Raw genomic sequence first — 25,383 nt, 5'->3', positions numbered from 1 at the left:
CTAAAGCACAGGACCTTGAAATGGAACAGTCTTGTCACAGACAAAGCATTTCCAAAAGTCCTGATGAATGGGAATTTGAAAGTATGCATCCTCCAGATCTATTGAAAGCATAAAATGCTCTCTATCATGGAATGAAACAGTAAACATGAAGTTTCCACCATGAAAAAAGGCGGTCAAAAATTCTCATTCAACACACAGGGGTCCATGATAGCTCTCCAACACCACTGGTTGCTTTCTCTACAAGCAAATGACAGCTATAAAACCCAGGAGAATGAGATTATGACTTCCATGGCACCTTTCTCCATTATTTACTCCTCTGGCAACAAGACCCAAGTTTTCCATTAAATCTGGAGAGCAGTCAGGAACAATATTCGGGTCTGAGATAGAGAACGTTGGATGTTCTTGAACAGATGCCTGTACACATTTTGGAGGACTGATGTGACCCATGGCTCTCCTCTCTGTTACTGCCACTTTACCCTATGGGATGATATGCAATCCCACCCTTACGGCAGTGAAGGAAGGGGGATTTCCACTCAATGAACCCCTCCCATCTTGGGCTGACTGGAGAAATGTGATAAAAAGAATTGGGAGACTGCCCACCCTTCTAGAAGAGGAAGACGACTGTGGTTCCTGTCTGGGCTTCTGAAGCACAGGATTCTTTAGAGCACCAGACATTGATGGCTACCATCAAGGCCAGCTTAATCAAAAACAACAACTGACAACTCTGCTAAACCTGAACAGGTGCCTTCACCCATTCCATGGGCTTGAAGGCCACTGAACAGCTAAGGATGGAATCCTCTTGACAATGCTTGAAGGACATTGAACAGCTGAAGAGGAGATCCCCAGAATCCTCATTATAAAGCTCAACCATGGCCTCTACCTTTCTGGAAATGTTCCACAGTGAGAAACTACTCTAGTGAAACACATACTAAGAGAACTAGTTGTTTCTCTTTTGTTAACAGCCAACACACCAATGCATCCAACCACAGTGTAAAAATCCCTCACATCCTCCAGTGTAAAGCCTCCACTGGCATAAAAGCAGCGGAAGGAGGAGTTTACTTAATTTGAAGGAGTCAGTTCACTTGCTAAAGGCACCTGAACTCTCTGACCTGCACTGTTCACCTCTCCCAAAACACAAAACACTATGAACTAACTAGGACTAAAGCAGCATGACCAGCAGTTTCACCTCAAGAGCAGTGCCCAAGGGTTCTCCATAGGTATGAGCTACCTTCTCTACTGGAGAAGAGGTGGCCGCTCTCCCACTCTTGATCCTGTCCAGCACCAGACAAACCTTTTGACACAGGATCCTACAGGTTTGTAGTCTGAACAGATTTCGGACCTAGATCTTGATGTCCCTCTTCTCCAACACTTGGTTGCAACTGAGTATGAAGACAGTAAAAGAGCCACAGGTTCTACCACTTCACTCACTCTCCTTACAGTTGCACAGCAAACTGTGCTCATGAGAGGTGGAAGAGATCAACAGTGACCTCTCCCTATAGCAAGAGTGCTTGAATTGCTAGCAATATGGACAGCACTAGTGCACGGAGCAAGAAAAGGATGCAAGCTATCCTCTATATCCGCTACAGTTGAATAACCTGTCCTGTTGCTCATCTTTGTGAAGTACAAGGACCCTGCATGGAATGGTGAGCAGACAGGTTGCACATACCCACTGTGCTGCAACTCAAAAGAGCTACTGGAGGGAGGCTAGCAATAGGCTTTAACCCATGCCTGGACTGCAAATCTGGGGGTGGGGAGAATGAGGGGGCTGAGCACAGCTATCCCAGTGTGAGCCATGATAATGCACTGTTGGGGTGGTCCTCACTTCCAAGTGGAAATGTGTGATGGCACCAACCCTGCCTGAGGTATGATGATCACTGAATGGTGATCATCATATCTTTGCTCACTTGCCATGAGGAAGAGTGAGCAAAAGTTACCTGAACTTTCAACATGCGGCCATGGACTTCCCCTCCTTTTTCTTCTACCTATGCCTAGGAAGAGAGTCCAAAGATGAGGAGAAAGAACAGTAAGAACACTTTCTTTTCTCTGTCTGTTCAGAATTCTTAGTTGTCTTACCTCAAAATGGGTGGTCGAGGCTGAAGGGAGAGAAGTCACAGGAACTGCTGAAGCAGCAGCAGACATAGTGGTTGGTTGATTATTCCTTCTTCTGGTTAGCAAGTCTAGGAAAGCGGCAAGTAACACACTATCTAGAATACTGTAGGTAGGGAAAACTTTACATAGGTATTCAAAAGAAGACATCTCCCTATGGGACTCCTCAGAAGAGAAGAGCCAGGTACAGGTGGAAGAGAAATAGCAGCAAGTGACCAAGAAAACTTGAAAATTTTGGTGGCATCACTGCAAGTGTGTTGCTTCCAGAGGAACACTGATATATTTCCCACACCTTCTTCCTCTTATTATACATCTCCCATTGATGGGCCGTCCAAGAAGCATTATTCATCACAGGGAATGGAAAGAACACATTCCCTACCCCTACAGTTAGAGCAAGGCACAAGTGGGTCTAATGATACAAGTCACAAAGTAACCACAATGATACATATGACTCTCACCAATGTGCTTGTCATGTTTTTCTCCATAAAGAAAATTAAGACCAGAAGACATGAATCCAGGTAGTCCACCAGTTACGATCTTTCATCTTAAGATATTTCGAAGTTGCGATGGGGTTACCAGTTACAATGGTTTCAAAGTTATGATGCATTACCAATACAACAATATTTTAAAATTATTTTAATATTTTATGCACAACAGGAGCAGGCAGCAGTGTACAGTCAAGCAGCATACAGTGTATGGAACATTGGCTCGAGAGGCTGGGATGTGGGTATCTCACACTGATCTAAACCTCACTCGCCATCTAGAGTCAAGTTGGATCAATGTTAGTTTGTGATTTTTGTATGTTTGACTGTACGTTTAATACTAAAATTTGAGTAATATCAGCATGTCTGCCAAATTCCCAAGTGAGTCTCCTGCAGGTGGTTCAATGATGACGAGGCTGATTATCAACCAGCATGCCACAGGAAAGGCAGTCCTGGCCATTGCATGTGACAACCATCTATCGCAGTAAACAGTATCCACCATCATTGATAAGAAACAGATAATGGACGATGTAAAGGCAACTGCTTCAGTTCCTGCAAGGATTATAACAAAAAGGACCACTGGGCCCTTGGAAAAATGGAGCAGTTACTGGTCAAATGGATGGAGGACCAGATACAAAAACATATGCCACTCAGCCTCCTGACCATTCGAACAATGGTGCACTTGATTTACAAGGAACTAAAAAAAAACTATGATGATATCCACAATAAAGATTTTGTAGCAAGTAATGAATGATTTATCATTTCAAAAACCACCATAACTTTCAGTGTAAAAATTAGCAGTGAAGCAGCAAGCACTGATGCCAAAAGAGCAGCTAAATTTAAGGATGCTTTGCATAAAATCACTGTTGATGAAGGGTACTTGACAGGTCAAATCTTCAGTGTTGACGAAACAGGACTGTATTGGAAGCAGATGCCTGAACTGTCCTACATCCACAGAGACAACGATGCCGGGGTTTAAGGCATACAAATATCGAGTGCCACTTCTGCTTGGGCAAAAAGTGGCTGGGTGTAAGGTCTATCACTCCATAAATCTGAGTGCATTAGCGCAAGAATTAGCAAACATTATGCTTCATGTGCATTACCAGCATAATAAGAAAGCATGGATAACTGCAATGCTATTCCAAAACTGGTTTATGCATTGCTTGATTCTAGAAGTGAAAGATTATTGTAGGAAAAGCAATATCTCCTTAAAAATTCTGCCAAATCTCAACAATGCTCCTGGCCACCCTCAGCACATCAGACTGTAAAAATTGTGTTTCTGCCACCAAACACAACATCTCTCATACAGCCCATGGATTAGAGTGCCGTGGCTATGTTCAAGACCCATTATGTATCTTCAGAACATGTTTGCTGAGGCTGTTCAGGCTGCAGATAATGAGAAGGAAGAGTTCAGAACTTTCTGGAAGGAATTCAACGTTCTGAACACCATTCTCAACAGTGGAAGGAGGTAAAGAGTGTATAAATGAGATTTGGAAAAACCAGCTAAAACCAGCAATAAAGATAGACAACTTGTGGACATTAATAAAACGATGGTGACACTCGGGAAAGTTTAAATTTAGAACTTAAAGAGGAAGATATCCCTCATAGATGTGCAAGATGTAGAGCTAATAGCAAAAGCTTTAACTGAGCTTGCAAAAGAGAGAAAAAAAAAGCAGAAAAGGAAGAAGAAATTAATGAAGAACCAGTGCAAAAGTTTATGACAAAATCAATAGATCAGGTATTTGCCTCAACTGAACATGAAATGAAACTTTTCAGTAAAATGGATATGAACTTGGAATGATTTGCAAAAGTTGAGAGAGGACTTCAACATGTTCTTGCATGTTACCAAACTGAACTAAAAGCTAAGAAATAAAACCTAAAGAGGAGCAAATTGATGAGACAGCTGCTTTATCATCCTCCTCTTCCAATTTCTAGTTATACGTGGACATCGACAACCTGACAATATTGAACTGAGGAGACGACGGACTGAATCTTGCTGAGTGCAGAACAAGTCCAATTCTTGTTGGTGTTATGGAATTTCTCTGTTTGTACTGAATCTTCGTAAGTCAATCTGCACTGAACCTCCAGAATCAGCTGATACAGGCAGTTCCCAGTTATCGGCGGGGGTTATGTTCTCGGAGGGGTACTGGTAAGTGAAAATCGCCATTAACGAAACTCTGTGATTTATGGCGCCGATAACCAGAATTCGGCCTGTTACGGCACTAGGCAAGCGCCATAAAACCGGATCGCTGATAACCGAGTCCACCGATAACCGGTGACTACCTGTATTAATAATAATAAAAAAAAGAATCAACAGTATTGTATATGTATAGAGTATACTGTAGGATAGGCTACTTTCAAGTTACAATGGGTCCCTTGTAATGTACGTAACCCCACTGTCAGTGGGGGACTACCTGTATACCAAAATGCACAAAGAAGGTGAAAGAGGAAATAGTAGCTAGCCACTCATCCACATCAAATAGTCCAATTAGTACACAGGGAAAAAATTAGCAGGAGTGTCCTTTCTCTCTGGCAGCCAAAGAAGGAGTGAAGTGGTGAAGCGAGAGGGAAGAAAGTGAGAGGTTATCCTCTCTCACCCCCCCCATCTCTTCCAGTTAACTACTACCTTGTTACTAAGATTCAATGGTCATTCCCGCTTGCTTTGAAGGATACTCCAAATGTGAAAGGCAATGACTGTATCCCTTTACAAACAAATCTAATCTAACCTAAAATGCTATAACCTGATCTATCAAAACTTTAAATGATGTACCAGTTTCCCTGGATTAAAATTTTCCTTCCTACTCTAAATATCTTATGGCATTACATAATAAAATTTGTAAAGTTCCATACAACATGAAAACTTAAAAATTTTCACATCCAAAATAAACTACAGTACTGCAACTGGAGAACACAAGAAAAATTTTGATTGGAATTATATGACACTTATTCAGAAAAAATCCTTGGGAAATCACATATGACAGAATTTTTTATTCATGTAAAAAAAGTCAATATTGGTATGTATTGGTATAAAAAATCTTTTAATGTTTTACAAAATTGTTTTTCACTGGCATTCACACAGTAAATATCAATATTTACCTCATATATAAAAAACAAGCAATTTAATGAGACCTTCATTCTACTTTATGTACCACTTGATTACTGAGAAAGTATTCATAGCCATTATCTATCCTAGAGTAAATATTTATGAAGTTAAATTTACAAGAATACTGACACATTGGCTTATAAGGTTTTAGTTTCCCTTTGTACTTTGCTCTCTTTCAGCTTTCACTTGTTTAAGAAAGAGCTGCTATTGCTCACTGCAGTAATAATTTGCCTTCCAAGTATATAAGACATATCACAACTTTCATGCAAAAATTGTAGGAAGATAACTTTATACCAATATAAAGTATCTGAAGAAAATCATGGAGTTTGTGGACTCTGTGGTCAGGGCTGAATACTCTGTTCTTAACTGGACAAAGAAAATTAAAATTGAAATAAGTTACAGAAGTTGGACAGCTATGTGCAAAGAGGCTAAAGGGAAATAGTGAAAAGCAAAGGACAGAAACCACTACAACTAGGATTAAAAGGAAGTCTATAAACTAGTAAATCCTCTGGTGACAAACTGTATTGCACATTGCACACTAAGATATGAAAACTTTTATGCACGTGATATGTAATAATGGGCACTTTCAGAGAGATTCTCTAGCTATAATTCTACAAGGCTTGTTTATAATGTTGCATTTTATGACTTATTGTAGGCTTACCATACTATTTTATGTTTTAAATGTAAAAGTTATACATTGTATCTCGTGATGACTTATATATGGGTTAAAACACAATGTACCAAAGAAAATTATAATGGTACGTATGTGTGTGAGCTTTTTTTTAATTGCTGAAAAACAGTTTGCAGTCAGTAATAATACTTGTAACAATACAGTAGACCCCCGTATTTGCGTTCTCCAGATTCGTGGACTCTCACATTCGCGGATTTCTCTCGGGAATGTTTCTCCGCATTATTTGTGGAAAATTCGCACATTCGCTGTATTTTTCTATGAGAAATATCCACAAATTCCTGGTTTTTTTTTATTTCATCATAAAATGCACTTTTTGTGATAAAACTATTAAAAAAACCAATTATAAAAATTTTAAGTGGGTTTTTCCTTGAGTTTTAACTAACAAAATAGGCTGTTTTTAGCGCTTATATAAGGGTTCCAAACATTTGCGAGTTCTAACTTATTCACGGGGGGGTTGTCGTCTGGTACGCATCCCCTCGAATACGGGGGGATCACTGTACTTGCAATGATGATTGAAACAACAGTGACTGAAATGAATAAAAGCAATGCAATATTAATTAGTAATGTAGTTTAACAAAGTAACTAAATTACAAAGCAGTGTACTAGAGGTAGTCTCCAGTTATTGGTGGACTTGGTTAATGGCGATCCAGTTTTATGGTGCCATAAAGTACCTAACAGAGGCGCCATGTAACTGGTTAACAGAGGCGCCATGTAACTGGTTATCAGTGCCTTTGACAGAAACTTGGCGCCATAACGTCAAGTTTCGGTTAATGGCGGTTTTCGCTTATCAACACCAGGCTGAGAACGGAACCCACCCCTCCCAAAATTACCAGGTGAACGGAACCCAACCCCCAAAATTACCAGGTGAACGGAACCCACCTCCCAAATTTCCAGGTGAACAGAACCCACCTCCCAAATTACCAGGTGAATGGGAACCCACCTCCCAAATTTCCAGGTGAACGGAACCCACCCCCCAAATTACCAGGGACTGCCTGTATGTTGGACTCCCTTACAACAGGCTTGAAGAGGATTCCTTTAATAATATTTAATAATATTAACACCTTGCAGATCTTTAGAATTTTAATAATTGCAGAGTTGTAAATTATATGGATTCAAACAAAATTTCTTTCATTTCCAAAACCTTGACATATCCTCTTGTTTGACCTAAAGACACTCTCAAAGGATATGCATAACTGTCAGTGTTTATCTGATTTTTCTTCAATCAAGGATTGTGTGATGTGGGCTATTCAACTGTGAACATTTTCAAGATGAGATAATTACTACTACAATGTGGCTTTTCTATTTCAAAGAATGCCATTATTCAGTGGTGGGTTTGAGGTGCTCTAATTTGGTATCCAATTCATTATTCCATAAAGACTGTCATTTATTAAATAGGATGAGTTTTAGAGAAGTTAAACAATCACTAATTAAAATGGTATCCTTTATAACTTAAGATCCAAAAATTCTTACAGAAATTACAGTTATCCGTGAGAAAAACTTTGTCTTAAATAAGGAAATCCATGAAGAAAATATTACACTCAGTAAATGTAACATGCTTTCATATTTATTTTACTGGTTAACAACTAACAATGACGGTTAACTACTACTTTAGTACCTATTATGTACTATTGTGAAGTGATATATATTCCATATCCATATTTTTTTTTATTGCCCTAAGGAAATATTGCTCAGAAAGATAACAACTGAATAACTAGTATAGCCAACTTTTGGTTTGTAATCAAGAAATAAAGCTATGCAATAAATGCTAGTAGTAGCCCATCAGCCAGGGTCCGATTTTTGGCCCATTGATATCAAACGGGGGAGAATGCTCACAGTGTTTTTTTGGTTAGGTATATATATCTAGTGTTGGAAAACATGTGATAGCAATGTGGCAGTTGTAGCTTTATATGTGTTATCTCCCATTTATTGCAAACATTCAGGTGAATTTTGAAGATCTCTGGGAAAGCACTTTCTTGATTATAGAGGAAAATTTTTAATGCAGATCTCTGAAATTTTACCAGACTATACATGCATATTAGGTCAATCACCACTGTAAATATGATTAACCTACATGTAATATAAGGTCAGATTTTGATAGTACATCAAAGTATGGAAAATGGAGAATTTTTTAGTGTCAAGTTAATTATGTTTTCCTCCATGATCACACAATTCAACAATTCAGAGATTCAGTGGTTTGGTTTAGGATACTGCCCATAAGTCTGGAGAACACATTGATATATAATAACTTGCTGTGGGTTCCATGTTTCTGTGTATGACCAAGCTAAAACACAAATAAGCAAAAAATCAATCTTAGATGAACGATCCTATCTAATAACAATAAAATTTTCTACACCTAATACTGTGTTATAGAAGAAAGATAAGCCACATATTTAAAAGTTTGTGTGAACAATCCAATGACTTCTAAGTTGCTTAGAAATAATTTTTTCTTATATTTAGGTGTTAACTGGTACAATTGTGGAATTGAATTTTGTTTGCTCTATACTCTAGCACACACCTTGGTCTAGTAACAAAAAGATGTGTGTGAATTATTCACAGTAAAACAAATTCTACAAGAACCATTAATGATAAAAATAAAAAAGACTCAAGGAGTCCAGACCTCCATCAAACATATTGTGATTCCTACCAAACGGTGAGCCTGATCACTCCCAAAACTTACTAATCTATTTTTGGTGCCATTATTAACATTTCACAGACATCTAATACAAATCCGTCAACAATATTTTGTGTTATATTGCAAACAAACAAAGAAGAATAAACGCAGGTAAAATCACCTGTATTTACCTATAACATTGCACATACTTTTAATTAAATTAATCATCATCATCATAATCGTCCATGCTCTACACATCATCCGTGTTCTTCTCATCATTCGATGGACAATTATCACAGTCTGACAAATTGCATATATCAGTACACTCGAGTCCATTTGCCAGACAGACACAACTTGGCAGTGTACACATTTTTGAGCATTTGCATGCCAGTAGAGCCAAGATAACTTCAGGTGCAGGCTGACCATCCATCTCATCCACTACCATTAATTCCAAAGCTACATCCATCTCAAGCTTCCATCTTCTGCCAATGGGACTCGGTATGCCTGGGTCTTGGTCAAGACATCATCACCACATTCCGGCCTGGTAGTTTGCCCTTTATGCATGTTTGATTAAGCAGTCTTTCCAGTGTGGAAGCTGGTAACTCTATTTCAACTGTCTTAAAACAGAACAAGTGGTACCTGAGATCACTGATTTTGACCGAAAGGTGCTTTGGGGCAATAATGGTGCCATGTGAAAGACTCAAGTTTGTCCATCAGGTTTGAGGAAAGGTCCCATTTCTGGCCAACCTGTATAAGTGTTCCTTATTTCCCTGTTGCTTATTACACATTTTAGAGAACTTATCTTTCCTTTACCTGCAAAAGCACTGGTAGTGTCACATCCAGTGTATGCATGCATACCAATAAGTGCTCTGCAGACATCAGTGCCGACAGTGGTAGCGAGTTTCCGGACGTCAACTAATCTACTTGTGGTTCTAGTTCCACACTTCCGGAATAACAGGGCTCCTATCTTATCATGGAAAGCCAAACACATGATAAATACATTGATGTCCTCTGCACATAATCACTACACTCTAGTAGCCTTCTCTACCAGCATGGCCTGCATCTGCTTCTTCCTGCTGACACTGGAGATATGGTTCCTCTTCACTCACTGCTCTGAGACGTAATTTTGTAGCATTTGTCATCTACAGTTGTATACAAAACCTTTCCATTAAGTTTCTCTCTATATTCTGGCTTCTTCCATTCACTGACAATGAAGCTAATCAGACTGGTTTTGTTAGTTATTCCTGTCAGGAAGCTTCTCCATTGCCTCACAATCTGTGCACTTGTGATACCCCGCAGCTACTGTCCGGTCTCTTCTCCTCATGCCAATCTCTCACTTTTCTTGATAGAATTCTTCCGATACATATCAAACAGAACATCGTTTCGGGTACTTTTTCTTTCTTTACACACAATGCCATAGTCAGTATAATAGTGGCAATGTCTCCAAATGTAACTTGATCTCCCTCCACTCTTCAAACTAAGTTCATACCATCGATCACACAAGCCGGATTTGGTGGAAGTTGGTCTGCAACTGTCACATTCTTCTGTAAAGTTGTGTTCTTCCCCTTTGTTTTCAATATTTATTGGTACAAGAGAGTTGAGCCAACAAGTTGAAATATGAGAGCTGGGAGAAATATCTGATTTCTTATCATTGAGAATATTGCGAAAGGGTGAGCACACCATAAGCATCGACCAGTGTGCTTATATCGATCAGATATTGGAGCAGCATGAGTTAACTGAATGCAGAGGAAAACACAGTCCTCAGAGTGCAGATGTATTCTCTGCCAACAATGAGCCAGATGCAGACGCTAATAGTCATGAATATCGAAGAGCCATAGGTATGTTGCTGTGGGTTGCAAACGGGACAAGACCTGACTTGAGTTTTGCTGTCAGTTGTCTCAGTCAATTCTTGTCCAAACCCAAAAGAAAGCAAATGGCTGCAGTGCAATATCTGATAAAATACCTAAAACATACCTGTCACTATTGCATAGTATTCAGGAAGAGTGGGAAGGAAGCATTGATTTTTTCTGATGCTCATTTTGCCAACAACAAGGACAGAAAATCATTCAGTGGACTGGTGGTGTGTATTGCCGAAGGACCCGTGGAGTGGAGATGCAAGAAGCAAAGGGTGGTTGCTATGTCCACACAACAGGCGGAGTACATTGCTAAGGCTATCGATATGCAAGAAGCACTGTGACTATGTGGTATATTAATGGAGATCAATGCAAGTGATCTTTGCATGGTGTCATGCATATTTGCTGACAATACAGCCGTAATCAACCTTGCAGAGAAGGACATTGTCAATGATAATTCCAAGGGCATGGATGTGAAGTATCACTTCATAAAGGATGTGAAAGAAGGGATTGGTCAAGTTGCAATATGTGGCTTCTCGTGACAATCTGGCCGACCTTCTAACCAAGGATTTGACTGGGAGGAAGCCACAGGGGTTGTGTGCAAGAATTGGACTTATCATTCCTTAATAACAGTAAGAGCCATGCCAAAGTTCTTATCATTCCTTAATAACAGTCAGAGCCATGCCAAAATTCTTATTTAGTCCTTCTGATAATTTTTTTTGCATTTTAATCCTTTGCCAAATGTGATGATGACAGGTGTAATTGCATTTATCCTTTATTTTTGCAGCTACTGTGTATATTCAGTTTTGTTGCTTGATCAGAGTACTTTCCTTGCAGCTGTGTTATTCTTTATCTGCAAGTGTTTTGTTTTTTTATTCATGTAATCATTGAAAATTTTCTGTTTTGTGTCATTGGCTATCCAATTTTTGTCAGCGTCAGTTCTTTTAAAATTTGCTGCATTACAATAAAATCAAGGGGAAGAAGTGTTAGCATATTGTGATTTGTATTGTTCATGTTGTGCTAGTCACATTGCACTCGTCGCTTGTATGTCGATTTTTCTTTAGTATTTAGTCTTTCTAGCTGACCACATGTTCGTGGTTCCCGCTTCCCTCTTTCAGTCTGAATAAAATCTACCGACGACAACACAAGTGTATCAATCAGCCCCTTCCTGGAACTCTGTTAACAAGTGAAACTAATCCTAGAAAGAGTGAACTTAGTAAGGTTAACAGCTAGTACATCAAAGCTTGAGGGTTTGCCTCTGTAGCCTGATTTAGAACTGACTTTTCCAGTTGACCTGAAGTCCCAGTTGCTGAACTGGTTTAATCACTGCAGATTTGATGGAATTACTTTGGAATCAACAGCATCACAACTCTGTCTTCCAGGGACCTATGGAGTCTTATGCCCTGCTTGGGAGCAGAACAATACCAGAGACGAACATATCACTGCATGTTCAACTTGGAAGGCTGAAGAACTACTGTTCATCTAGCAATACAGGCAGTCCCCAGCTTACGACAGGTTCGGCTTACGATGTTCCGAGTTTACAATACTTTTCAATTATATTCATCAGAAATCATTTCCAGGTTTACAACGCTAATCTGACGGAAGAAATATAACTCCAAAAATGTAAAATAATCACTATTTGAAGGTTTTTTGGATGAAAAATGTAATAAACATGGAGTTTACATAGTTTTTAATACACCCACAGCATTAAAAGTAAGGGTTTCTTAGGATTTTTGAAGATTTTCTAGCTTATGACTATTTTCAGCTTATGATGAGTCTCAAAAACAATCCCTTGTCGTAAGCTGGGGACTGCCTGTACTTGGATAGTCCACAATGGCACACACAGAGGTCATGGGAAGAATTACCTTTTCCTTTTCCTCAGCAGTAGCTTTGTTTGCCTATTACTACTATTCCTGACACAAAAAGGCACACAATCTGGCTATCGGTGCCAATAAGCGCTAAAAACCGCTGATTTTTGGTTGTCGGCGATTTTTGCTTATCATCAAGCCTTTGGAATGGAACCCCTCCCCCCGATAACTGGGGACTGCCTGTAGTATTAAACTTGATACTAAAATAAAGGACACCATCTGCTGCATCAGTCTGCCCAGTGTAGCAAGCAAAAACAACTAGGTTGGGTGAAGATGAGTGTAGATAATGTTAGTCGAAGTACATTTCATGCAACAATTATAATGAACTTACTTCACCTCTCAAAAAGTCAGTATTAGGGATTGGATAATAAACTTGACTGATGACATAACTGTATCAAGAGAACACTAGAGAATAGCACTCCAAAGAAGGCAGAAGAGATAAAACACTCATATAATAAAGCTTCATGAAACATTAAAAATATTTTTGTTGCATACCAACTTTGCAAAGCAGAGGAAGCAATATGTATATATACTTCTCAAAAAAAAATTTCTTATAAAAAATTATCCCTAAAATCTTAAAGCACTGACATTTACATGACAAATTTTTAAACAATTTGTATTTTTCATAGCTAACAAACCTGAGGTCTTAACAATAAGATAATCTTGCACCAGCTGGAAACGGGTTAAAAACAATCAAAGATTGTAAAGCAAGGAATCTGTTGCATCTGGCAACTCATGCATATACAAGGTGGAAGCTGGTCACTGACCAGGCATAGAACACTGTGACGCATCAGCCTCTCTTTGACTGCCTTGGAGAGTAGTTGATTGCTCTCCATCTCTCCAATCCAGTTGCTTTGTTTGCCCATGATTTCTTTGTTTCAGTGTATTTGTGTGTGCACCTTGTTGTTTATCATGGAGTCCTCCAATTCCTAGGCCCCGTCAACACATGCCCTGGCATTCAGGGATTTCTGTGCTCCTGGTTTTTGGCTGCTTCCATTATAGATCCCCATACTACATGCAGTAAATGCTGATCTAAAATTTTTTACCATTACTAATCCTTGCCTGGAATGTCGTTCCTGGCCTGTGTCGCAGTGGAGGGTGTTCTACCAGAAGAGGGAGCATTGTAGAGTATCCACTTATCCTTCTTGGGAGGGTTTTTTGCCTTCTCATTTGGACAGTTCAGCATCCCCACATCGGTTGTACCGCTGTCTCCTTTCTTTTCTTCCATTGATTTATCGTTGGAAGTATTGGGAGTTGCACAGGATGAGATTATGTTTAATGTAGCCCGGTGTCCCACAGGATATGTCATTCCCAAGAGGGAGGAGGGTATGCCTTCTGCTTCCTTTATTTCAGATTCTGAATCAAACAAGATGGCGGCTGTTTGGGAGTCTCTAGGCCTACAGGGTGCCCCTATTTGGATGGCCTACTCTGACACTTCTTGGCTGCTCATACCCCCCTGCCGGCCCCCTTGGCAGTCCTCCCACAGCCATGCCATGCCTACACTACTTTGGCTCTTGTGTGCTACCTCCTAGCAGGACGCCTTTGTCAACGTCGACACTTGCTGGGTTGCCCCTTTTTGCTCCACCAGTGAGGCCATCGACCAGCGCTGCCATTCAAGATGCGTGACGTCAATTCCAGCATCCTCTCAGCCTATGACTTCATCTGTGGGGGCGTCTCTACCTCCTATTGTTGTGATGTCCTCTCCATCTGTGCCTATGATGTCAGCACCACCTCTCGCTGAGCCATCATACACTGTTGCAATCCATGGCCGAAAGGCTAGACTCTGTTTTTCGGGAGAGGCATTCTGCTCTCTCTGGCAAAAAGTCATGGAAGGAGTGATCCTTCTCTTCCTCATTCTAGCAAGAGACATCGTAGAAGGAGTAAGCTCTCTCTTCCGTTTAAATTTAAATCAGGATGCAAATGCAAAAGTGTTCTGGATTGGCTTACTGTCATACAGTACTTTGAATACCTTCCAGACATCTATTTAAAGATTTTGCAACAACAGACCAAAGTTGCAAAGAATGAACAATAGCAAGGCATGTAGCAGCATCAGTGCTAGCATTCATAGATAATAAGTAAAGATCCAAGAACATTACCTTGAGGAACACTGCATATTATTTGGGTTCTGCTTATTGAAATTTCACTTAAAATATTAACATCCACCAATTCCAAATAATCTTAGCTTCTAGCTAAGTGCTTTGTGATGTACATGGTCAAAGGCTGCATTAAAATCAAAACCAACCATGTAGTATTCCTCTGCAACCTCACCAAGAGCACACTGCAAGACAGTAGATACTGGCAAGAGTGCATCACAAGAACAAGGCCCTTACAAAACCCAAGCTAAAATGCTAATGGCAGGTAATTAACAATCTAAAGACACACTTGGAAAGCAGCTTCTCAAAAATCTTACTTGAAGCGAGGGTAACTGAAACTGGCCTATCTTCTGAGGGCGTGAGGATGGACTTAGTCCCTTAGGTAATGCAGCAATGTTGCCCTTCCACTAAGCAGAAGAAAAACTTGCAAGACCAACTAACTTTTGGAAAATAGTAGTAATCTGGGAGCACTAAAATCTTGTCTTTAAAAAAAAAAAAAAAGATCTCATTAGCATCTTTGATGCCATACTTTCAAGCCCCAGAAGCTAAGTACATAACAATTCAAAACCGGTTACCATATATACGCATGTAAATGTTCATTTAAAGACCAATTTTCTGTCCTAATATTCTGGGGTCGAACATTATACATATGAGGTATAGTTTTGCAAAAGTATAAGATTTTGGGACTAGGCCAAGCCTAGGCTTTGGATTTCCAAAGAACAGACAATAAATACAAATGTTTTACTTATCTGAGAATCTTTTATTATTATCATTTTGTTTTTATATTGGAAAAGTGCAAACTTTTGGGACTAGGCTAAGTCTACCGTAGGCATTGGAATTCCTGACAACGGAAGTCAACTAAGTAGCACTTCTTTCCACAGAAGTCGACAAACTAATTTTTTATAATAAAGACAATAAATATATGTTGTTTTACTTATCTGTAAATCTTTTATAATTGTTATGCTGTTTCTACATTTATGGCTGTTCTAGGCTATAATAAGTGTAACCTACATTTACCAAATGTAAACAAAGAATTGTATATTTTTGGTTAAAAAGAATGTGGTAAATTCAAAAACAAAGTCATGCAATACATTTAATGAAAAAACAACATTAGTGAATTAAATATAAAACATAAAATTACTTCAATACAGAAAAGAGAAAATTACTGAGCCTTCAAAGCTCACATAAGCTAGCAAATATTTTCTTGAATTCTTCTTGTTATAATGTCATGATATGTTTCATTATTGCTATCAGTATCTCCATGGGTAAAGAGAAACTGAAGAATAGAAATGAAAATAATGAAAGGTTATTATACCATTTGCTAGTTTTAGTGGTTGAAGAGAAATTTAAGAATAAATATGTATGATGATTATACTGTTCGCTAGTTACAATCGTTTCTTAGTCAGCTTTCGGTAGTTATGACAAAACAATTGTTAACAAAGAATGTCAAAAGTTTTTTTGTTTTTGTTTATTATAGCTTTTAATGAATTGAAATGAGTATATATTGAGAACCCCCCTATTCGCGGACTCACGCATTCACAGATTTCTCTCTGGAACATATAGTACTCTCATTATTCGCGGAAAATTTGCCTATTTTTCAATGAGAAGTATCCACAAATTCCTGCATTTTTTATCAATTTCATCATAAAATGTACTTTTTAAGATAAAACTATTAAAAAAAATTCCTAGTGGGGTTTTCTTGAGTTTTAAGTAACAAAATAGGCAGTTTTAATTGTTTTTATAACTATTCGCGGGTTCTAGCTATTCATGGGTGGGGATGGTACCCATCCCCCCCGAATACGATGGAACACTGTAAGGCAGTCCCCGGGTTACGAAGGGGATTCTGTTCTTGAGACGCGTCGTAAGCCGAAAATCATCGCAAGCCAGAACAACATGAAAAATCCTAAGAAAACCTTACTTTTAATGCTTTGGGTGCATTCAAAACTATGTAAACTGCATTCCTATTGCATTTTTCATAAAAAAAAATCCTTCATATATTGATTATTTTGAATTTTTGGTGTCATATTTCTTCTACCAGATCAGCGTTGTAGGCGTCGTAACCCTGGAAATAATTTCTGATGAATATACGTAATTGAAAATTGCCTTAACCTTGGAATGTCGTAAGCCGAACCCTTCGTAAGCCGGGGACTGCCTGTACTGATGTTTTATACATTATATAGGCATATTTTAAGCTTTTTTGTAACTGCTAACATAGCCTACTCTACCATCATGTTTTGATTATAAATACTACTGTATAGAAACGTAGCCTAGGCTTATTGCCAGAATCAAAACTTGAACTTTACATGGAGTATATGCTAAAATCCTAATATCTGCACTAAAAAAACGGGGTTCGAACACTGCATGCAGTCAAATATTACATAAGTATATATGGTATATAACTACATATCCAAGATTATATAACATTCTAAAGAAAATACCACCAATAAATCACAATATCTTCTTCTTAGACATAAAAATGAGAGGTACTTGCATACTTTTCAAAGCCCCCATTGGGAAGGAATCAAAGCAGTTGAACACCTGCTTTACCTGCTATGCACACTTTAATGAAATTGAAAGAACAAATATAAAAGCATTCATGGCAATGAAAAACAAAGTGAAAAGGCAAAAGGCAACATATAAAAGTCTGACACTTTACAACAAGAAAAAGTCTGGTAAACATCCTAATAGTAAAATATACGAAAAAAGACTGAACCAGATTGATAGTTGGATACTAATGAATTTGTGTGTGCATGTGCAGTACTACCTGCCAACAGCTTTTTTTTTCGCTCAAACATTTTGTGATAAAGGAAATTGGCAATATGTGTATTGTAATGGGTTTGTTGGAATCGAAGTATTTTCCTACACTTCATTTCAAACTGTTAACTGATGTTAACTAGATTGCCAAACTAGAGCCAAACATAAAACAACTGCAGGAACAGAGATAAGAAATTTCTGGAAAAGAAATACTGCTTGGAAAAGAAATGCTGCTTAGAAAGAGAGGAAAGATGAAAAAAGGTGAACAAGGACAAGAGACAAGAATAACATCAAGCTCACCATTAGATGCAGTGATTTTACTGATTGGCACTGTTTTCAGTTTACAATACATGGCAACTTTTTACAAATCTTGATGCTTCCTGGAAAATGCAAAGAAGCTGTCTTAAAGTTAGTAGGTTTCCACAAACTTCATACGAATGATTTAAAAATTCTTATGGAACACTACTCTATCTATCATGGCCATTTCATTCCCTTCTGAAATGCTATGCAAGTATCCAATCTCAGGTAATAACGTTCACTCATAATCAACTCAGTCAGGTACATGCCAAGAATTTTGAATGAAGAACAAATCCAAATAGTTTAAATAAGATCTCTAATCTAATCAAGCTTTTTTTCCAGACTACTGTGGCTACAGTTTCACACCGAAATGGAAAATTTGATAATGATAGAAGAACCAAAGATCCTGATAAAAAAAACCATCACTTAATTATGTAACAATAATACTTTGTGGAGTCCCCTTCTAGAATTTTACAATTGAACAAGATACTCAATAGCATGTTACGAACATTAACCTAACTCAAACTCAGACTAATCTCATACTCAAGACTAATACAGAGACCAAATATATACAACAGTGATGTCTACTCATTATTTTCTATTGACAAAGAATACTTATGAACAATTTTTAAGTGATATTGTGTTACATTTCAATAATGAAACTTTCATATGAAAACCAGGAGAAATAAAATTAATTGGCAAATGCTCTCTACAAAGCTATACATATACTAATCAAAATACTGAAGAAGCATTTACAAATACTTCGTATCAGAAATCATAATTTTGAGTGTGGTATTTATTCAGCAACTAATACTTACCAATTACATGGTACTAATTTGGACATACAATACAATCTCACATATTCCTTGACTGGCACCCTTGGGACCAAACGGTTGCCAGTTGAATACTATGAGAAACCCTTCTAAAATGCCATATGTACCTTTACCATTAAAAAATTACCATTTTTCATATATTTCTATTAAATAATTCATAACATTATCCAGTGGTCATCTACCTCTGATAGTGGTGTGAAGGTGCTTAAATCCAAACATCATACAGCAGATAGAAACCAGACGTACTCATTTTTCTCTTTCTCAAAAAAATATTTTCAATAAGAAATTTGCCATTGCTTGTCTCTCTCCATCTGAACAATCTTTTTCTCTCTCTCTCTCTCTCTCTCTCTCTCTCTCTCTCTCTCTCTCTCTCTCTCTCTCTCTCTCTCTCTCTCTCTCTATAGAGACAATAATCCAGAGAGAGAATGAAAAAAGCATAAGTATAGCATGAGTGCAGTTCCCACCAGTGTGATGCATTTGTGTTCACATGCATAGTATGTGCACACAGCACAATACATGGTACATATGCTCATGCACACAGACTGACACTGATGGGCAAGAAGTAATGACAAAATACAGACAGGCAATTCATATGGCAGAACTTTATCTTGTAATCGGTTCATTTTTTTTCAGTTAGCTTGTGTCAACTTATTGAATAACTAAATTTAATGAAATTGAAAAAAGCAAAGCATTTATAAAATAAATTAACTAGAAAAACTACAATAATCCATATGCTGTATTAGCTGAAGACATGGTGCTTCAATGCATTTGAAACTAACTAAATGCATGCAACACACCAATCAACTTGTGTGCTGCTGCCAGTATTTGTCTATATTTAACCTGCAAGTTTATTTTTGTTGGTATTTTGTTCACAAATCTAAGCCCATAATGAATGTCACAGTACAAGTTATCCATTAAAGGCAGAAGAGCAAAATGGAAAGGAGACTTGCTTTGCTGAGTATGTATACAGTTTAATCTATACAGGCACACATACAGAAGGGTATTAGAATTGGATGACTGGCTATTACAACCTACAGTAGATCTGTTTGTCAGCTTGAGAGAGAGAGAGAGAGAGAGAGAGAGAGAGAGAGAGAGAAGAGAGAGAGATGAGGAGAGAGAGAGAGAGAGAGACGAGAGAGAGAGAGAGAGAGAGAGAGAGAGAGAGAGAGAGAGAGAGAGATTTTCCTAAGCATTATAGAAACCTGAAATCGTTTGTTTGGATTACCTTGAGTGTAAGCTGGTTGGGTTACTAAAGTCTGGTAACAAGGTAAACCCTCTTTCCTACTTACAGGATATGCAACTTGCTGATATGCATGAATAAGATGAAAATCTTATACCAGCCCTCCCAAAAAAAAAACTTCTGCAAACAGTATGCCTGGTATTATTATGCACAAAATGTAACCATAAAATGTAACTCTCATACACATTTCATTGACCACCATTACCATTACAGTACTATTACTATTACATCACTAAATTAAATGGAATAGAATATAAAATTTAGGCCACAGGACAAGCACTGGGGCCTATGAGGTCATTCAGAACTGAACTAGAAATAGAGAGTAAAAAGGTTTTAAGGATGTAACATGAGGAAAACTTTACAGTTCCACTCTGAAACAATTGTCAAGACAGGGTGGAAAGTAAGATGGAATAAATAGAATACAAACAGAGGTACAATAATAGAATGAAAGGGGTTGTAGCTAGGGGCTGAAGGATCACTACAAAGAACCTCAAGTAATGTTTAAAGTGCACCGAATGAGGTACATATACTGCTGCTACTAACCCCCTACAGAGTACATATATCAGTAGATGAAATAGTAAATAAAATATAGGCATTCTCTGGTTATTGGCGGAGGTCCCGTTCCTGGGGGTGTGACGATAAGCGAAAACTGCCATTAACCAAAACTCGGCAATTTAAGGTGCCATAATAGTGCTTATGGTGCTGATAGCTGGTTATCGGCACCATAAGCACCCTTATGGCGTGCCATAAGAACCTTATGGAGCCATTAACTGGAACTCGGCCGGTTATGGCTCCATAAATTGCCAATTTTATGGTGCTATACAAGCGCCATAAAACCAGATCGCTGATAACCGAGTCTACCGACAACCCGGGACTGTCTCTGTATAGAAACTGTTTAAATTTCTCTTTTCAACATAATCTTTGACAGTATATAAAAGATGAATTTCTAATATAATGCAGTGCAAAAGGCTAAGATATACTATGCATCTGAGTAATTACTGATACAAGATTAAATTATAAAACAAATATTAAAAAGCAATAAAACATATTTACATATGTACTTGAACATCAATTGCCCTATAAAAAACTGTATTAGAGAAGAACAATAGCCTGGTCTTTTTTATGTTCATCAGCTGTTATGTTTCAAAACACAGGCAGTCTTGGTATGTACTGTAAGTATGTTTTCATATTTGTAATGAAAATCTTTTTAACTTAATTCAAAGAGGTCATATTCTACTTCAAGTGAAAAGTATGCGTGTACAAGGAGAAGGTGGTTATGTCTACATTGCACATTGACGCATAAAATCACCCTCATCCTCTTCTGCCAACCTGGCTTCCAAGCTTGGAGGATGAACTTGAACACAATTGAGCTAAAGATGTGTCTTGAGTGGTAAATTTTTCTTCTCAAGGCAATTTTTGGCACTTGGGGCAACCACTTCATAAATCCACAACAGAAAAATTGGCCTGGTTACCCAAGCCTTGCTATTAAACCACCTCATAACATTGTTTATTTTTTAATCACATTGTGTTACTTGAATGCCTTGGGGTCTTGGAATGGTAAACTAGCAAGAGGATTCATTTTCAAGCTCTCACCAGCACTGTCAAATAACATGAGTCAACCTGTCCTTCATCAGCCTGTGTCCTGGCAATGCCTTGTCTTTTTTGTGATGTAGGTCCTTTTAGGCATTTTCTTTCAGAAGGAGACTGTTTTGTCATATGAAAAACTTTTTGGGGAATAAAACCCTCAGTGTCTATGTAATTCTTAAATTTTTTTTTACAAATTTCTAGGCAGCATCGTTGTCACTGCTTTCAGAACTTAAGCTTGCTCCCTAAATAAACAAGCAGTTTATTTCCACCAAAAACTTTCTGGGAAATGGGAAACTAAAAAAAATATACAAGATGCAAAAGAACCTTTATTTACTTGTGTATCACACAATCATTAACATTTTGTCCAAAAACAAGATTTCACCATATATTACAATGTGTATGGTGTGAGACATTCTTTAGTACATAACACAATGCTAAGTTTTCTATGCCTGTCTGTTTTGGTAGATACCACTGATACTGCATATTATTTCCGAGTTAGCTTTTAATTAATAAAACAGGTTTTGACATTGGAAAAATCTCATCTTGGTAGCCGCTGTGCGTACTCAAAGGAGTTACTCTCTCATGGTCCCCCCACCAAGGCTTCAAAAGACAGACCAACCAATTACAAAGAATTCTCTTATATACTAGTTTGTCTTGGCCAGAATAGTGCTTGTTGGCACAGTGACAGAATACATAAGACTCAGGACAGGAGGGCTTTATCTCCTATCTTACAACTAGTATTACCTAGGCCCTACGTCATACTTGCCAGGGCTGTGCAAGATAATGTTCACCCTAGTTCCATGTCTTTTTGTCAGGGAAAGTGGGTGGATTTGAGGACTCACAGATGCTACCACTACCAAAAATTTTCTTACGTAAAAACCTTTTCTTGATAGCGTAGCCGCTGTTTGTCCTCAAAAAAGCTTACAAAAGAAATTGACAGGTGACGAAATGGCTTAGCTTTTGATAAATAAATTGTAACCCAGATTAATGTTGGTCCAAGGTATAGTCACAGGTTATTATTTTATTATTCCAGATACCCATAGGGTTTGGCAATAACTAACAGGAGAGACACAAACATATGCATAAATGCATTATCCATTGTGGCTCTATAGCAACTTACCCAATTATGTTGGGTTTGGCTGCAGGATTATTGCGCCTTCACCAGCTCAGGAATACCGTCTATAATGACCACTCCGTACACTTAAGACTTCTTCACAGGAAACATTTCCAAAGAAAGTTAACAATGTACTCACCTTGTGGACGTCATGGAACTTAGAAAAGGAGTGAGGGTCTGCCTTTTTCATGAGGGCCACTAAAATAATTCTCAGCCCATGTAGGTGTGATTTGTTTGAGGTAATGTGTAGGAAAAATAGGACCATCTCGGATATTTGCTTTGACATCTAGGTAAACCTTAAGGGGGCTGGGCCAGCTAATGCCATTTTTTAACGACAGGACTTTGATATTCATACCACTTAATAAGGTGACTTGGGACATCTCCAAACTGCATATGATTTTCGCCTCTGACCTTCAGTTTTGTGACGCCAGGGCGGTTTATCCCGAAAATAACCATTTTTCAAATTCTACCTCCTCCCTTGATATTTAATATTAAGACCTGGAATTACTACCATATATAGACTGATGTAGACCTCCAATCGAATGAGGAGTTTTTTTTCTAAAAGTCATTTTTTTGCTAGATATGAATCTTTCATTATGGTAAAAAATTGGAAAAAAGGGCTTGATTTGATTGTTCTATAATGTTTTTCTGAGTATTTTTAAAAAGACAATGTTAATAAATAATGATTATTATAAATGTATATTTCTTTTTTGGGTATTAATAAACCAAAACTATTTTATTTATCATAATTTAATCATAAATGATGATCCCTTTGCTAATATATCGTAGCCTGGGGCACTGCGTCAGGCAAGACGGGGCACTCCTTCCTACGCAACTCTCTCTCTCTCCTTCACTAATTTGGCTTATTACAGCGAATTTTCTTCTTCCGTATGTTAGAGAGATGTTTTCCTTGTATTTTCCTCTTTGGCATGATGAAATTCTTCTTGAAACAAAGATAAACAAACGTAAATGCAAGAGAATGTTAGAGGTGAAACTCGAAGGTGTACTCTCTTTTTACAAAGACTTTAATAAATCATGATTATTATTTATTTCATATTCCTTTTTGGGTATTAATTCACCAAAACTGTGTTATTTATCATAAATGAAGATCCCTTTGCTCAAAGATCGTAGCCTGGGGCACAGTGTGACGTGTGCGTCAGACAAGACGGGGGTGTTAATTACTACGCAACCCTCCCTCTCTCTCTTCACTAACTACCCTAATATCGCATATATTATGATATTCTGTAATCATATTTGAGCGATTTTTCTTCGTCTGTATATTAGCGAGATGTTTTCCTTGTCTTTTCCTCATTGGCATGATGAAATTCTTGCTGAAACACAGATAAACATACGTAAAAGCAAGCGAATGTCAGAGGTGAAACTCGAATGTGTAGACTACCTGAGGTTTGTGCTCGCACTGAATCATGGTTGAACTTGGTAGCTGACCGACTCCCTTCTGCGACTCATGGAATTTCTACAGATGCCATTTCTCACAATATCTCTGACAATAATTATCAAAATTTACGATAACAGAAGAAACTGCATTTTCTTGTACAGATCAATGTTTTAGGCTTATTGAGGTATGTTTACTAATTACCCTGTAACTACATAAGTAAGAGGAATTTTGACAAAATATATTTTATATGTATTCTCAATTGCCATATGAAGCTCCATGAATTTTTTCATGACTTTGCATTTTTCGCCCTATACCGCCATAAATAAGGGTTCTGGCCGGCCCCCTAAAGTGCCTGAACCACACATAATATTTTATATGAAATACTGAGTTCCCTTATCAGAAAAAGGGGGAAAAAGGGGATTTCAATTTAAAAAGGTCCTCATTCTTGATTAGGAATTATAGGCCAGGAGACAATAGCAAATGAAAATTAGGTGTAAGAGTGATGAAATGTCCTTGTCTAAGAGAGCCCAATACAGTAATCAAAGCTCCTGACGCCAAAGCACCCAAGAAGGCTGCCTTTTGCATCACACGAATCGAGCAGATGACAGGAGTCTTAGATCCTTATTTGAGGACCAAGTAACGGGAAACCTTGTAAGAGCCGACTTTTGCAGTGTAACAGACTGGAGAAAGGAATTAACTACTATTTCTATATTAGAATAAATTCCAAAAGCATAACACAATTTCCATACGGACTGGTAAGTTGGATAGATGAAGTCTGTCTGTAGTTTGCAAAGGTACCTAGCAATGTTAAGCAAATAATCTTCACAGCAGACTAGATTTAAAATAACATGTGAAGGTCATGGCTCAGAAAGGAGAATGCATAGATGACTTCCCCCCTCCTTCTGACTGGGATAGAATAACAGACAGCAATGGATTCTATGTCTTTTGCCTGTTGTGGAAGAAATAAGGAACCAACTATTGTTTGGCTAATTCAGCGCTACTAGGCAAGTGGTTCCAAATGAAAGCTAGTAGATTGTTCAAAGCTTTCGAAATCAAGGACAACGAAGGAAAAAGGTATATCTTCCTCCACTTGTTCCAATCTTGTAGTAATGCATCTCTTGCTATTACCTGAATGTCCAGGTTCAATTACCTGAATGTTCAGGTTCAGACACATACACTGGAAGTTGATGACAAACCGGTCCACTTCCAGATTGTGGAAGAATGTTAGCAATTACTGACTTCAGAACTCAGCATGAGCCTAACCTCTTTATAGAAGACACTGCAGTCATATTGTCTGGGACCAACATTATGTCCCTTTTGGAGGTTTCAATTTTCTGAGGTGAAAAACAGCTAAT

General features: G+C 38.0%; 1 protein-coding gene across 4 annotated transcripts in view; it reads right to left on the bottom strand.

Moving 5' to 3' along the window:
- LOC135202560 (BTB/POZ domain-containing protein KCTD20-like) overlaps positions 1-25,383 on the bottom strand; it is a gene marked incomplete at its 5' end in the record, with an annotated part of 74,832 nt that overhangs the window by 5,035 nt on the left and 44,414 nt on the right. Inside the window, 1 exon segment of one of the 4 annotated variants that reach the window (XM_064232043.1) lies at positions 17,862-17,941. In XM_064232043.1, coding sequence (XP_064088113.1) covers positions 17,903-17,941 — 39 coding nt within the window. 4 annotated transcript variants of the gene reach the window in all.

The sequence above is a fragment of the Macrobrachium nipponense genome, chromosome 30, assembly GCF_015104395.2.
Source record: "Macrobrachium nipponense isolate FS-2020 chromosome 30, ASM1510439v2, whole genome shotgun sequence".
Classification (NCBI taxonomy): domain Eukaryota; kingdom Metazoa; phylum Arthropoda; class Malacostraca; order Decapoda; family Palaemonidae; genus Macrobrachium; species Macrobrachium nipponense.
The sequence above is the reverse complement of the archived record's forward strand: the minus strand, read 5'-3'. Positions and strand labels throughout refer to the sequence as shown.